Here is a 14610-nt window from a genome sequence, read left to right as displayed (position 1 = left end):
CAGAAGAATCTGATTCAACCAGATATTTCGCTCCTTAAATGGCGGTAAAATCATGCCGGATTTTTGCCGGAATTTTATGAGATTTCATCAGAGTTGCAGATTATTTGTAGTTGGAATGTCAGTGATGGATGGACAGTCAACAAATGAATGTTCACAATCAACAAATTTATCATTTTTTTTCATAATAGGTGCGCAGTGACTATGCAGCCACTACATATAAATCAGAGCCTTTTGATGTGCGGCCTCATTGACTATTTTTGAAACGCCTGCTTAAACGGATTAGAGTTTAATTTGATGTTGTACGGTACATCATTGTCTTTATGTAGGTGACAGCTTTGCAGTGAAATCTTCAAAGTAACTCTGGCTGCCAGCAAGTTTCATGCCGACTCTCTCTCTCTCTTGAGCAGCTTGTACAACACTTTTCACAAGCAGTTATGATACTTTTTAGACAGCAATTAAGCAAACATTGAAAGAGACTGAACATGCGACTGGCACTGTACAAGAAAACGAGACAACCATGGTAGCTGCCCATTCCTGTAATGTGCTGCTGGTGAAATCGTGGACCTTGTAGCATCATTTGAATAGTATTTCACTTAATACACTGTGCGCCCTTGAAGATGGAAAAATGCATTTTCATCGTTGATTCAGCTTTTGGGCTTTTGAAATTCAGATGGCAGTGCCATGGGTTTCTGCTCCAAGCCTCAATAATTTATGACACTGATTTCTGTGTTTCAGCACAGATTAGGAAAAATTGAAGCCATTATATGTGCTGTGCAGTTTAATGCTGTAAAGAGGGAAGGGAATACAAAAAGAATTATGGGATTCCCAAAGGTAGTAATATTCTTTGCTTTATAAATGAAAAATTGTTTTAATTTCCTGCCAGAAGCAATCATTTGATTTTTCGTAAATTCTTTCATCAAAATGTCATGAAACAAAAATTGACACAAACTGCATCTTTGAGATAATGAACAGATACAAGGGAATAAACTAGATAATTGAGACAAGGAGAAAATAGACTCGTGGAAAAAAAACTAACTAAAATTCAGGATAAAAATGATAATAGCAATATCTATAATGTAACGATATTTTGATTATTTAAAGCGCGCTTGTTATTTGCTCAGTTTGGAAAAGCATAAAGAAGCAATAAAATTATTCTTAGTGTTATTGTCTTAACGGTATCAGAATTGTGTAGCTGAGTCGTTCTTGTCGCACATTGTCAAAAACACTGTCACCCAGTGAAACATGTCAGAGCACGATTTAAACATGAGCAGGCCGGTGGCATCTGTTTCATAGTCAAATTCAAACAAAGAGTTAATAAATCCCAGCTTATTGCTGTGCCCCATTCAGTGCACGAGATAATTCAGTAAACAAGCAACATAGCTGAATGAGTAGATTTTTTTATAACTATCATTCATTTATCGGAGCTCTTGAAGCGCACTTAATGTGAGCAGCAAATTGCACGAAGCGCACTGAAACCTATCTGATCATAATTAATTAGTTATAATAAAACAATTAAACTATGTTTGCGCACAACAAAGGAAATGAAGGGCAGGACAAAGCAATACAGAGGTAAAGAGTGGGTTGTTAGGACAGTGTAAAAGTAAACAGTGGAGTTCTGATTTGCAGCAAAAAGGACAGGGTCAAATCCAAAGCAAGATAAGCACCCTATAGATAATAAATCAGCTGTACATATTAAACAACAGATGTTTCTGACCTAAGCAGGAAGACACAATGGATCGTATAACAGCAGTTATGTTTGTAAGGATTACTGAATCAGACTTCACTTCAGAGGAATATCCTACTATATAAAATCTTTATAGTCACTTCCTTTAACTAACACAGATCAGCCTTCTGATTTAGGCTCGAAACATCTGCCGACTCTTTAAAGGTTTATGGCCATGATCTGAAACTGTGCAGCGAAGCCTACATAGTGTCCACTCATAATAGGTGTCCTGTGCAATATTATCGTCATCTCAGGTCTTAAACTGGCTTTATTGCTGACAGGTTATGAGATTTACTCCAGTCAGCAGTTAGATTAGCTACAGTGCAAATACAAATCATTTCACAGTAATGACTTGCTGATACACTTTCCTGAAAAGTACAAAACACTTACTTAGTTTGGGAATTCTTCTCAATTAGGTCTCCAACCAACTTCATTTTTACTGAACTAACTGAATGCAGCACAGCTTAAAACTATACACGAAACACAGATACCAAATAAATTTATTGTGTGAATTCCGATATACTAAGCAGAAGAATAATGCTCAACGCACCATAAATTAGTCACAGAAAAGACTACCAGTGAGTGTGGATTTTATCCTGCACCATGAAATATCCATCACACATTCTGCAAGGAACAAAGTATTCTACAATTGATTGTTACTTTATGTAAATTATTGTATTTCAAAGGATTCTGAAGCAAAATGTTATGAGTTACGAGTCCCATTTCGGAGAAAAAGACTGACAAAATGCATAAAAGTTTATCAGGTAGTCAGTAGGATAAACTAAAACGATTGGGTCTTAGGTTGACATATTACTGAATCTTGTAAAACATCACTGTGTAGATATACAAACACAAAGAGAAGAATAAAGAGGCTTTTAGGGTGAGTACTTGTCTGCACAGACTTTCTGCTGGGAACGGCTGAACCTGCCTTAAGATATTTGGCTCAGTTAGATATAGCCCAGCCCGATCGTGCTAGAACAGAACCAGGGAGTGGGGAAGAAACACCATTTTTTTTCATGTTTGGAAAGCAGCAAAACTTTAGCTCCAGCTCAAAAGACAATAATTGATTGTTACTTTATGTAAATGATTTGTTTTTCAAAGGATTCTGAAGCAAAATGGGTCTTTTGGCAAGGCCAATCAATATGGGCAAACACGGATTAGTTTGGATCTCGGGACTATATTTACAATGATTCCTGATACCTGTACTAAAGAATTCATCTTCACTCCCATCCGTTATTGTAAATGACTTTTGCCAAAGGATTTGGCAGGTTATCTGCTGTGGTGTTGCAGCTGATTTGCTGTCAAAGAGGAAAGTTTGAATATACCAAACCCACTGAGCTTAAAAAAAAATCACTTAACTTCCCACCATAACAACACCAGTATTTAGACAACAGCCCGAAGCTTAATTAAACTGAGCAAAGAGGTTAGCTTACAGCTTATTGTGAGTAGAAAGTCACAGGTGGTTCATTTACAATACAGGCAACAGGCTTAAAATTTCCTAATGTAATCCTTTAGGCTTTTCTTGACAAGGCTTATTTACTAGTAAATATAATGAGTAAAGTTGTCAGAGAAATGTACCTATAAAGAAATCACAACTATCTAGAAGACAGCCTAATAGAGGGCGACCAATTGTTACAGAACCAACTCCTTACAGAACCAACTCCTTCAGAATAAACTAACGTTAACTTGTGAAATTGGTGGATTCATCTAGAAAAGCTACTTTTGAAGCTTTTGACTGAGATGTTGGATGTAAAAGATCCCACGGCACTATTTGAAGAAGAGCAGTGGAGTCCTCCCAGTGTGTTGGCCAAATGTTTATCCCTCAACCAACACCTACAAACAGATGATCTGGTCATATATCTCATTGCTATTTGTGGGACCTGGCTGTGTGCAAATTGTCTGCCACGTTTCCTACATTACAACACCGACTGCACTTCAAAAGTACTTAATTGGCTGTAAAGCGCTTTGGGACGTCCTGAGGTCGTGAAAGGCGCTATATATATATGCAAGTTCTTTCTTTTCTTTGAAGATGATACCAATGCAAGGTATCAAACTCTTCAACATGGGTCTCTGTTAAAGGCTGCGTGTGATCTTGCCAACAGCCAGGGGTGCCCTGAGGAACAGTCCAGATCACACCTCATTACAGCTGTCTCTAAATGACATCACCTAATGTTCGAGCAAAGCACTGGGTATGTATTGTAGCTTAACAGATAACATAAGACTCAGTGAGCCATGCCTGTCTCTTAACTGGACTTGATTTTTTGTTTATTTGTGTGCAAATTAAATGAAATAGTAGTTTTGTTTTTTTTCTTTACGGAAGAATTTGCACAACTATTGGAGTTTAAGCTGCTCGCTTTCAGTTTAGTTGGGATTTATTTATCAGCCATGATCATATTGAATGGCGGAGCAGGCTCGAAGGGCCAAATGGCCGACCCCTGCTCCTATGTTTCTATGTTTCTATGTTTCGCATTCTATTGTATCTGCTGTTAAAGCTTCCTCACTAGACTGCTCCTTCTGAGCTGCATGAGGTTGTAGAAGGGCTTAAGATGGTCTTAAATGAATATTAATAGAGGTGTTAGGAATGCTCATTTATAGGGTGGCACAGTGTGTTGAATTATCAATGGGTGGCATCACAGCAGAGGCAGGGGGTGGGTGGGGAGCAGAGGTGGTGGTGGGGGGGGGGGGGATACAGATTTGATTTCCCCAATGCTGCTGCGTTTCTGTTCTCTGCCTTGCTGCTGTGGGAAGGTCAGGGGCATCCCACAGATGGAGTAAAAACGAGAAGCACTGTCCTGTGCCGCGCAGCACGTGGCTGAAGAGTGCGAGTGATGAAACCCTGTGAGCAGGCCCCCTGCCCCGCTGTCTGTGCTGCAGATGGTGTGTGTGGCCCAGGTGACTTTGGTGAACACGGAAGGATTTATACCCTGAAAAAAAATAACTGTACAATCGAGCTCCTTCAATCCTTGCTTGAATTGACATGTAGCCAAAGTCACATCCTGTAAACCGTGAAAGATGAATTAATTTAATTTACTGCTCGACGTTAACTTAACCTTTCACTTCATGCAGTTCCATGTTCTCAGAGTAATTGTTCAATTGAATGTCTATGCATAATATTTTCTTTCTGTTGTGCAGTACACTAACTTTTAAAAAGTCAATGCCTGACTTACATGGATTGTTAGTGTTATATTTGTAACCAAAATAAAACATGGACTCGGTAAACCATTAGGAAAAGAGGACTAGATTTACTGGAAACTAAAAACAGCACACATTGATTTAATACTGTATGCTTTGAAACAATTTGGCACGATCAGCAGGCTGTGAGAATAAGAATACCATATCCATAAAATGTTCAGGAAAGTAACTTTAAAATTTTTCATTTACTTAGCCATATTCAAGGCCAAGTTAGGTGCATTGGTTCTTAATGAACACAAGTGTAAAGGAATTTGCATTTATGTAGCACCATATCACATCCTCAGTGTACTACAAACTGCTTAACAATTATTTTTGACGTGTAATTACTGTTGTGCTATGTCAGCAAATACAGCAGGCCATTTGCATACAACACGATCCTACAAACAGCAGCTAAGCGGAATAACCAGTCCATCTGCTTTTTGTGGTGTTGGTTGAGGGAGGAATGTTGGTCGAGAGAGGAATGTTGGTCAGGACAACTCTTCTGCTCTTGAAACGGTGCCATGGGATCCTTTACACCAGCTTACCATCGCATCTGAAAGAAAGGACCAAATGTGCTCAAGTCCTGGAATGGGCCTTTAGCCCACAACCATCTGACTCGGGCTGAGACATAATTGCACAAAGAAATCATGTAAGGCATACAAATCCCAATATTAAAAATCAAAATCTAGATGAAACAATTCAATATATTACCAACTATTCCCTGACCTTCGAGGCAACCAAGGCACAAACATCAATCCACATTGATAATAGCAACAGAGAATGCTGGAAAAACTCAGCAGGTCAGGCAACATCCGTGGAGAGAAATTTGAGTTGATGTTTCAACCCGAAACGTCAACTCAAATTTCTCTCCACGGATGTTGCCTGACCTGCTGAGTTTTTCCAGCATTCTCTGTTGTTATTTTGGATTTCCAGCATCTGCAGTATTTTGCTAATCCACATTGATGTTGCCTTCAACGTCCAATGCACAAGCAAACCGCCATGTCATAGACTGTCTTGTCTTTTCCAGATTGTTTGCCACGAAATGCAATGGCTGCATGGAGAAGATAGCAGCGACAGAATTTGTGATGCGAGCGTTAGAATGCGTTTACCATCTGAGCTGCTTCTGTTGCTGTGTTTGTGAAAGACAGCTGAGGAAAGGCGACGAGTATGTTTTGAAAGAGGGACAGCTGCTTTGCAAAAGTGACTATGAGAAAGAAAAGGAACTGCTGAGTTCCGTTAGCCCTGATGATTCAGACTCAGGTAAAGATCGCGCTTTTCCTACAGTGAAAAATTCACCATTACTGTATAAACTATTTTAATTCGTATGTCTCACTTTGCTCTTTGTTCATTAATGCTTGCAGTGTTCACAAAGTATATTATGTCACTGCATAAATCAAATTTGTTATCCTTCTATATATAGAATTCTGTTTTGAAAGTTACTATTGAATCTGCTTCCACCAGCCTTTCAGGCAGTGTATTCCAGATCATCATAACTCGCTGCATTAAAAAAAATCCTCCTCTCCCCTCTGGTTCTTTTGCCAATTATCCTAAATCTGTGTCCTCTTTTTACCAAACTTCCTGCCAGTGAAAACAATTACTCCTTATTTACTCCTTCAAAACTCTTCATCATTTTGAACACCTCCATTAAATCACCCCCTTAACCACCTCTGCTCCGAGGAGAACAAGCCCAGCTTCCCCAGTCTCTCCACACGACTGAGATCCCTCATCCCTGGTACAATTCTAATAAATCTCCTCTGCATTCTCTCCAAAGCCTTGACATCCTCCCGAAAGTGTGGTGCCCAGAATTGGACACAATAGTCTAGCTGAGGCCTAACCAGTGATTTACTGCCCAGTCTAACTCTCTTTGCTTCCCGTTGCTGAGATCTACTCTGCCCAATTGCAGCGGTCCTACCATCCGGCATCAGTGGATGGGTTAGAAATGATACCAAATGGCATCTTCAGTGGTGCATGAAATAATATGAGCTTTAGACTGAGCATTTGGGCCCGAGTTAACCTATCTTTTCTCTTCGCAGACGCCGTCTGATCGATGTGTTGTCAACATTTTCAATTTTGTTTCTCTTTTTATTTAAGTACGGGTTGACATTCAGAAGTTCCAAAAGATTTACTCCGCTGCAATTCTTCCAGTTGCTCCTACTAGCATTGATTATAAATATATCTATATACTAGATTCGCGTCTAGCATTACTGTCAGAATTTGTGTTTCATCGCTATTGTTAGTGTTTTACTCCAGTTGTTAGTACCTGTGTTCGGCGCAATATATAACATTTTGAATCAGTCATAGATGGAAATTTCTCCACGTGTAAATAGCTAGGTTTGTTTTGCTTTGTTTTTATAAAAAAACAGCACGCCACTCAATTCAATGCACCCACTAAACATCCACACCCATTACTCAATTTGTGGTATCAGCTACAGCTGTTCCTTATTTGGTTGCAGACAACTGTCAAAGAATTTGGCAAAGCATCTCGGTGTGCCTGTTTTTGTTTTCTGGGACATTCCTTCTTAACTCAAAGTGGACTAGGGCAAATTCCATGTTTGATTAACAGCCCAGATACAAATATGGCACCAAGGAGCACCAATAGTTAACTAACCTTTATAACATACGGATGGAAAAGTACAAAATGCTCACGATTTCTGAATTATCAAAAACAGATGATCAATGAAAGACTTATATCGGCAGAGGGAGAGAGAGAATGTCGTGTGTGTGTCGGGGAGGGGGTGAGAGTGGTGGAGAGGGAGGATAGAGTTTGTCACAGCGCTGTTTTGCTTACATAAGAATGTATGTAATTTTACGTAATTTTAAAAATACAAAAACTGTGATGCCAGGCGATGGCTGCCAGACCTGCAGTAACTCTCCAAAGACTAGGAGTTATCAGGTTTAGAAAGCCATTAAATTTAAATGGCATTTCAGGAAGTTAATAATGACACAGCTATTAAAGTGAGTCAGCCAACGTTTGATCATTACATAAATATGTTGAATTGAAATAAAGGAAGATGATCCTGCAAGGCTGGCATAAGACAAAGTGAATGGTGAACTGCACTGGAGTAAATCACTTTCCAGCTGCTCTACTGTTTCAGAACTTTGCAAAGTTACAGACAATAGCTTTTGAATGAACAGCCTTTCAACTGTAAATTCAAAAAATTCCATAACTTTCAGGCCCCCTCACTTCTAAGTATGTTCCTGAAAGCGGCCTTCGCCAGAATAAGTCACATTTTAAATAAATAACCCCGTTTTTCTTTTTCGTTTTAAAGTATCCCATTTTAACTGCACTTTCATTGTGTTCTGGAAAAAAAATGTTCACCGATAGCCATCATTATTGTCGGAATCTAATCAGACAGTGGGGATCCCAGTAACGACATCAGAAAAATAAATGCATGGGCTCTGAAAAACAAGGCCGCAAGTTGCGGAAGTTGGAACTCACTGACCACGAAACCATCAAAGTTAAGAATTTGCCTCGACAGCCCCTTCAGAACAGCAGTGAACTACGAGTGAGGCCTCCCAGTGGAAGCAGCACCACAATATAATTACAACATCAAACGAGATATAAAGACAACAGCAGGCGAATCGCCGACAGGGAGATTTATTTGTGTGCGGCAATCCCTTTCCTTCCCAAATCAGCCCACAGTGTAGCGGAGGAAAGGGTTCAAACTGAGACTTGGGTTGCATGTCAACCTCAACCTGGAAATGTCAAAAGCCTCCTGCAATCCCACAAATACACCATTAAAAACAGGCCTCTGAAATGATCCTCATTATCAAATCACAAATGGTTTCTCCAACATATCCGCAGCTTGAGCATTTTCTCCTCTCTCTCTCTTTCTCATGTGTTGAGGTAGTAACAATTGTAAGGTATTTTGTGAGGAGAATTTCAGGGTACACAAAAACTATGAAATGATATAATGTCAGCGAAGGAACTATTCATATGCACATTTGCTAAACCGTCAAACTGGATTAAACGGCGATTAAAAAGCATTGCTCAATATTTGTGCCTGCCCGCAATATTAACGTTAGTTATAAGCTGCTGCTGTAAGGGTCTACTATGAAATAGGTTAGCAGAGTCTCAACTAGGTTGCTGGTGGGCATGGGCCCACACTGAAAACAACTGCCCCTAATTTGGCAATAAATGAGCAATCTCATTCAGAGAGAGACACAGGTGCAGGAAATGGAAAATGTCACACTGGTGCAGTAAGTGTGCTCTTCTGAGATTGGGGGTTGAGGCATATTATTGGAGTAAAAAAGTGGAAGGAGCTTTACTTTGTACCGAATGCATGTTTGCGCCCGGGTGGCCCTGGAGATGGAGCACGCGGTGTCCGCCGGCACACTTGAGTATTTCCGCGACCGGTGGGCGCCGCGGGGACTGGAGTGCATCATCAACCCGGCCAACACAATTTTAATTTGATTTGTTTAAGTTTCATTTAAAGTTTTATTAGTTACAGTCAAATTTGTTAAAAGTACTGTTCAAAAGAGTACACCGAATGGTGCGATACTTGACTTTTGGTGCTTGATGTTCACAGTGAGTGCTTGAAATAAAAAGGTGCCCCATTTCCCATCTCTCAACTCGAGAAAATTGCCCCCAAACTTTTTTTTTCAAGAGACGGTTGAATATTTTGTTTTACCATTTTACCCGTGGGCAATTCTATACTATTTTAAACTGACAATGAATTGTATTTTTGCATTTGCAGTGAAAAGTGATGATGAAGATATTGACGTGAAGCCAAATAAAATTCAGGGAAATCAGGGAAAGGCTTGTGAAGACAGCAAGGATCAGAGAAGGCCAAAGCGCCCTAGGACAATCCTTACAACACAGCAAAGGAGAGCATTTAAAGCGTCATTTGAAGTTTCTTCCAAACCTTGCAGAAAGGTAAGGGTTTTCAATTATTGCTCGGTACATCTAGTTATGTTATTCACTTGTCCTAACCTGTTAGATTTGCACACCAAAGCAAAAAAATATTGAGTGCAAAGGTAAGCCAACATCTTTTAGCTTCTTATTACTGTTTAGAGACAATTTTACCTCCTGGTGAGAGTTGTGTGGGCAGAGTCCATAGAAACATAGAAACATTGAAGATAGGAGCAGGAGTAGGCCATTCGGCCCCTCGAGCCTGCTCCGCCATTCAATGCGATCATGGCTGATCATCCAAATTCAGAACCCTGTACCTGCTTTCTCCCCATATCCCTTTAGCCTTAAGAAATATATCCAACTCCTTCTTGAATATATTTAATGAAGTGGCCTCTACTGCCTTCTGTGGTAGAGAATTCCACAGGTTCACCACTCTCTGGGTGAAGAAATTCCTCCTCATCTCTGTCCTAAATAGCTTACCCCTTATCCTTAGACTCTGACCCCTGGTTCTGGACTCCCCGACCATCGGGAACATCCTTCCTGCATCTAGTCTGTCCAGCCCTGTCAGAATTTTATAAGTTTCAATGAGATCCCCTCTCATTCTTCTAAACTCCAGCGAGTATAAGCCCAATCAACCCAATCTCTCCTCATACGTTATTCCTGCCATCCCAGGTATCAGCCTGGTGAATCTTCGCTGCACTCCCTCCATGGCAAGAACATTCTTCCTCAGATAAGGCGACCAAAACTGCACACAATACTCAAGATGTGGTCTCACCAAGGCCCTGTACAACTGCAGCAAGACATCCTTGTTCCTGTACTCAAACCCTCTCGCTACGAAGGCCAACATACCATTTGCCTTCTTAACCGCCTGCTGCACCTGCATGCTTACCTTCAGCGACTGGTGCGCAAGGACACCCAGGTCTCGTTGCACTTCCCCTTCTCCCAATCTATTGCCATTCAGATAATAATCTGCCTTCCTGTTTTTGCCACCAAAGTGGATAACCTCGCGTTTATCCACGTTATGTTGCATCTGCCATGCTTCTGCCCAATCACCCAACCTGTTCAAATCATCCTGGAGTTTCTCGGCATCCTCCTCACAGCACACACGCCCACCCAGCTTTGTGTCATCTGCAAACTTGGAGATATTACATCTAGTTCCCTTGTCTAGATCATTAATATATATTGTGAATAGCTGGGGTCCAAGGACCGATCCCTGCGGTACCCCACTAGTCACTGCCTGCCACTCGGAAAAAGACCCGTTTATTCCAACTCTCAAGGGGGCTGCCAAGCCGTCTGGCCCTTCGCAGCATGAGGTCTCGGTGATTTGTACTGCTGGGCCTCAACAGCATAGGTCCTGTCAGTCTCCTGCCTGATATCGGTGCAAAGCACTAGCTACCTGGTGGACGGGAGTGGGATTTCGAGTGGCAGGAGGCCTGAGATCTGAAGGAACAGTCCCCAGTAATTGGGTGTGGTTCGTGCGGAGATTGGTGGGGGCATCATAGTTGGGGGAGGGGTTAAGGGAGGAAACCCTGGGCAGAGGAGGCCCAAGGTTTCCTTCTGGGGCCTGGTAGAGCAATCCTGCTCTTCCTAGCCCACAAGGAAACAACGGAAAAATAAAATTAACTCACTTTTCTGGGCCTCTTCTGTTCCCAACCCCTCTTGCCACCCATTGGTCCTGGTGGGGAAGACCCAGTGGCTTCCCTGTATAGCCCTTGAGTTAAAATTGCACATCTGGCCCCAATGTGATCGGAGCCCAATTCGCATATTTAAAGAAGGATCCTGCTGCCCTTTGGTGAGTGTCCCCCTCGCCTGGTTAAGATTGCAAGGCAGCGGAATCGGTGGGGGCGGGTGAGTTGCCGTGACCATTCGGGCAGGGTTGAAATCGGCCCTTTTATTTTTCAGAGCTTTTAAATATTCCAAGAAATAGGAGCAGGAGTAGGGCATACGGACCCTTCAAGCTCACGCCGCCATTCAATATGATCATGGCTGATCTGCCACCTCAACTCCACTTGCCCACCCTATCCCTTCATTCCCTTGCTATCTATTATCTATGCTGAATGGTATAATTGTGCATTCAGAAAATCTAATGCAGTTTAGGAAGACTGTTTTAAGTAAAAGCACTTGACTCTGTGTTTGCTTAGTAAAGGTGGCATGTAACTGATTCTTCTCAACAGGTCAGAGAAACCCTCGCAGCAGAGACGGGGCTTAGTGTCCGAGTAGTTCAAGTGTGGTTCCAAAATCAAAGAGCCAAGGTAACTTAATTTTTGTCACAAACTGCTAAACTCGCTAACCCTTTCGCTTATCATAGTTTTGGGAAGATTATTTCTCATGCAGTGGGGCTCAGTGGTCAGGAGGTTGTGGTACTGGACGAGCAGCTCAGAGGTTGGAAGTTTGAATCCCGCCGTGACAAGCTTGTGAAATTGAATTCAGTAAATTTTGTGGGCTAGCATCTAAAAATGAACACGAAAGCTACCGGATTGTCCTAAAAGTACAGCTCGGTCACTAATGTCCTACAGTGAACTTGCCACCTCCTATCTGGTTTTGGCTTTACATTGCCTCCTAATGCCCTCCTGGTGGCCAACTCAGTTGTCAATCAACTGCTACAAAATAGAACAGCAAGAGACCCATCGCCGGCAACTAGGAATGGGCAGCAAATGCTGCCTTGCCACAGGCACCCACATCCTGAGAACAAATATACACAGAAAATGGCGGCGGGGTGGGGGTGGGGGGCTAATGCAATGCACAAAATCATATCGAGGTACAAATTTGTCTTGGATGGTGACGCAAGCACGGGCGATAGCGAAACGGCAGCCCATTTTGCACTCCGCCCGATATTTGTTTCCATTTTCGAGAGGTGTGTGACGTAAGAAAATTACTAGGCACTTGGTCTAAGCGTTAAACAAAGCTTTAATCAATTATTTTACAACATGGAGGTCTAGTTGTGTCCTTCACTAGTTCCTGTTAAGAATGTCCTGAGCAAGCTGGGCCCGTGCCCGAGTATTTATACTCTCTCTGGACAGCGCCACCCATAGGCTGCACAGTATTATTTCATAAGTCTTTCTTTCATGAATGACTGATTCATGTCAGTGTGTGTAACGAGCTGCCGATTCGCTATCGCCCATTACGCATTGCCGCCCAAGATGATTTCACCCCCCATCCTCCCCCCCCCGCCCCATCATGTTGTAAATCTGGATTTGCAACCAGCTCAAGTGGGCAGAATGGTAGCCCATGTCAGCTAGTCTTAAAACTGTAAGTGAATTGAGTTGAATGAGCCTCTACCCTATTCCTAGTAGCCTGCGGCAGATGCTCGGCTCAAATTTGGGCTCAGATCTCATTCACAGAGGCTGAAAGGATGGCTGGCGTGAGGGGGAAGTAATCATTGGTACAGTAAGAGGATGTTGATGCACATTTTTGGGACAGAGCAGATCTGATACGTGTTGTTCCTGATTTTGGGAGTGCTTGAAAAGTATTCCCCAACAGACATCCATCTCCTGGCTGAGCACAAAATATCATCTAAAAATATGAATTGGATAAGCAGCAAAAAGAGCTGCCAACGTCAAATCACATGTACTCCTGAAGTTCCACTACATCCACCATAATAAAAAGAGAGAGTTGATACAGTGAGAATAAGGTACAAATAGCACACTGTATATGCAGAACCTAGGTCTGGCAAACACAGGCATTAGATATGAAATAGATAAGGTATGAACTGCACTATTGGAGTAAAATACGTTATCATTCCGATTTCTCAAATTAGTGTTTCATTGCTACATTACAATTAATGTAGATGAAAACATGTAAATCACATTCATGTGAGGAACACTGGTGTAATATGTTGTTGATTTGGGAGAAAGGTTCTTGTTTTACAGCTGATTTGGACAAATTAATCACAGTTCTAATAGTGCCCTTCCATTTGTGGCAGCTATGGCTGCAGCAATATGTAATATTATTTCATTAATAATGCAATTTTCATATTGTAACTGTCATTTCTATTCTTTCATACTTTACTTCTCAGACATGCGGGATAAAGTCATACCCCATACCTGATAAAATGCTCCGTGCTCTTGTGCAGGATCTGTTTCAGTCATTTTTTTTTATCAGTTGAATTATAGAGGTTTAATTAAATTTGGGCATTTTCACTTGATTTCAAGCTGGTTTCTTTGCAATTTTTAAGATGAAAAAACTGGCACGAAGGCAACAGCAGCAGCAAGAACAGCAAAACGGTCAACGGCTCGGACAAGGTAACCATCCGGGGTGGCGGGGGGTGGGGGGGAGAGAATCATAGACTCAAAGGAATTTAACAGCACAGCGGGAGGCCATTTGGCTGGCCGAAAAAGAGCTATCCAGCCTAATCCCACTTTCCGGCTCTTGGTCCGTAGCCTTGCAGGTTCCGGCACTCCGAGTGCACATCCAAGTACTTTTTAAATGTGGTGAGGGTTTCTGCCTCTACCACCCTTTCAGGCAGTGAGTTCCAGACCCCCCCCCCGCAACCACCCTCTGGGTGAAACAAGTTCTCCTCAACTCCCCTCTAATCAGGAAGTGGAGACAGGAATAAAAATCTTCAATAGGAAACATGTGAAAGTATTATGTGACTGCTGAATGTTCTGTAACAAGGAATTCAAAGCAACGTGGTTTTAAATTGCATTACCATTGAAAACAAATGTGTGCACGTAAAAAATGGATTAAAATATAGTCACAATAAAGTGTTATGCCACAAGTGTCAGCGTCCATCAACACAATGCCAGAACCCAGAATGAAGAAACAGTGAAAAATCTTTCCCGGTGATGTCACCCCAACCATTGTACAGTCACTTCAGCAGTTTTAATTTCTTTTTAAAATTAAAATCTGCATCTAGCTTTTATCA

The 14610-nt window shown here is 41.7% G+C and overlaps 1 protein-coding gene across 1 annotated transcript; it reads left to right on the top strand.

Annotated features, from left to right (window-relative positions):
* The first annotated feature begins 5927 nt into the window (after positions 1-5927).
* LOC147101739 (LIM/homeobox protein LMX-1.2-like) lies at positions 5928-14503 on the top strand. The gene is made up of 5 exons (XM_085965145.1): positions 5928-6154; positions 9592-9770; positions 11921-11998; positions 13921-13987; positions 14361-14503. Exons 1-5 carry the CDS (start codon positions 5950-5952, stop codon positions 14501-14503), a joined length of 672 nt encoding a protein of 223 aa, XP_085821271.1. The 5' UTR covers positions 5928-5949.
* The last annotated feature ends 107 nt before the right edge of the window (positions 14504-14610 follow it).

Source organism: Somniosus microcephalus, chromosome 23 (assembly GCF_052327205.1).
Source record: "Somniosus microcephalus isolate GS21.2 chromosome 23, FLI_Smic_1.0, whole genome shotgun sequence".
NCBI lineage: Eukaryota > Metazoa > Chordata > Chondrichthyes > Squaliformes > Somniosidae > Somniosus > Somniosus microcephalus.
Note: the sequence above shows the minus strand (reverse complement) of the source record. Positions and strands in the feature narration are given on the sequence as shown.

What these genes read in the sequence shown, in the direction of transcription:
- LOC147101739 (XM_085965145.1), top strand. Translation starts at nt 5,950, where the DNA reads ATGGAGAAGATAGCAGCGACAGAATTTGTGATGCGAGCGTTAGAATGC. An exon ending in CTTCCAAACCTTGCAGAAAG is followed by an intron (nt 9,771 to 11,920) that starts GTAAGGGTTTTC and finishes TCTTCTCAACAG; the next exon opens with GTCAGAGAAACCCTCGCAGC. An exon ending in CGGTCAACGGCTCGGACAAG is followed by an intron (nt 13,988 to 14,360) that starts GTAACCATCCGG and finishes TTCTGTAACAAG; the next exon opens with GAATTCAAAGCAACGTGGTT.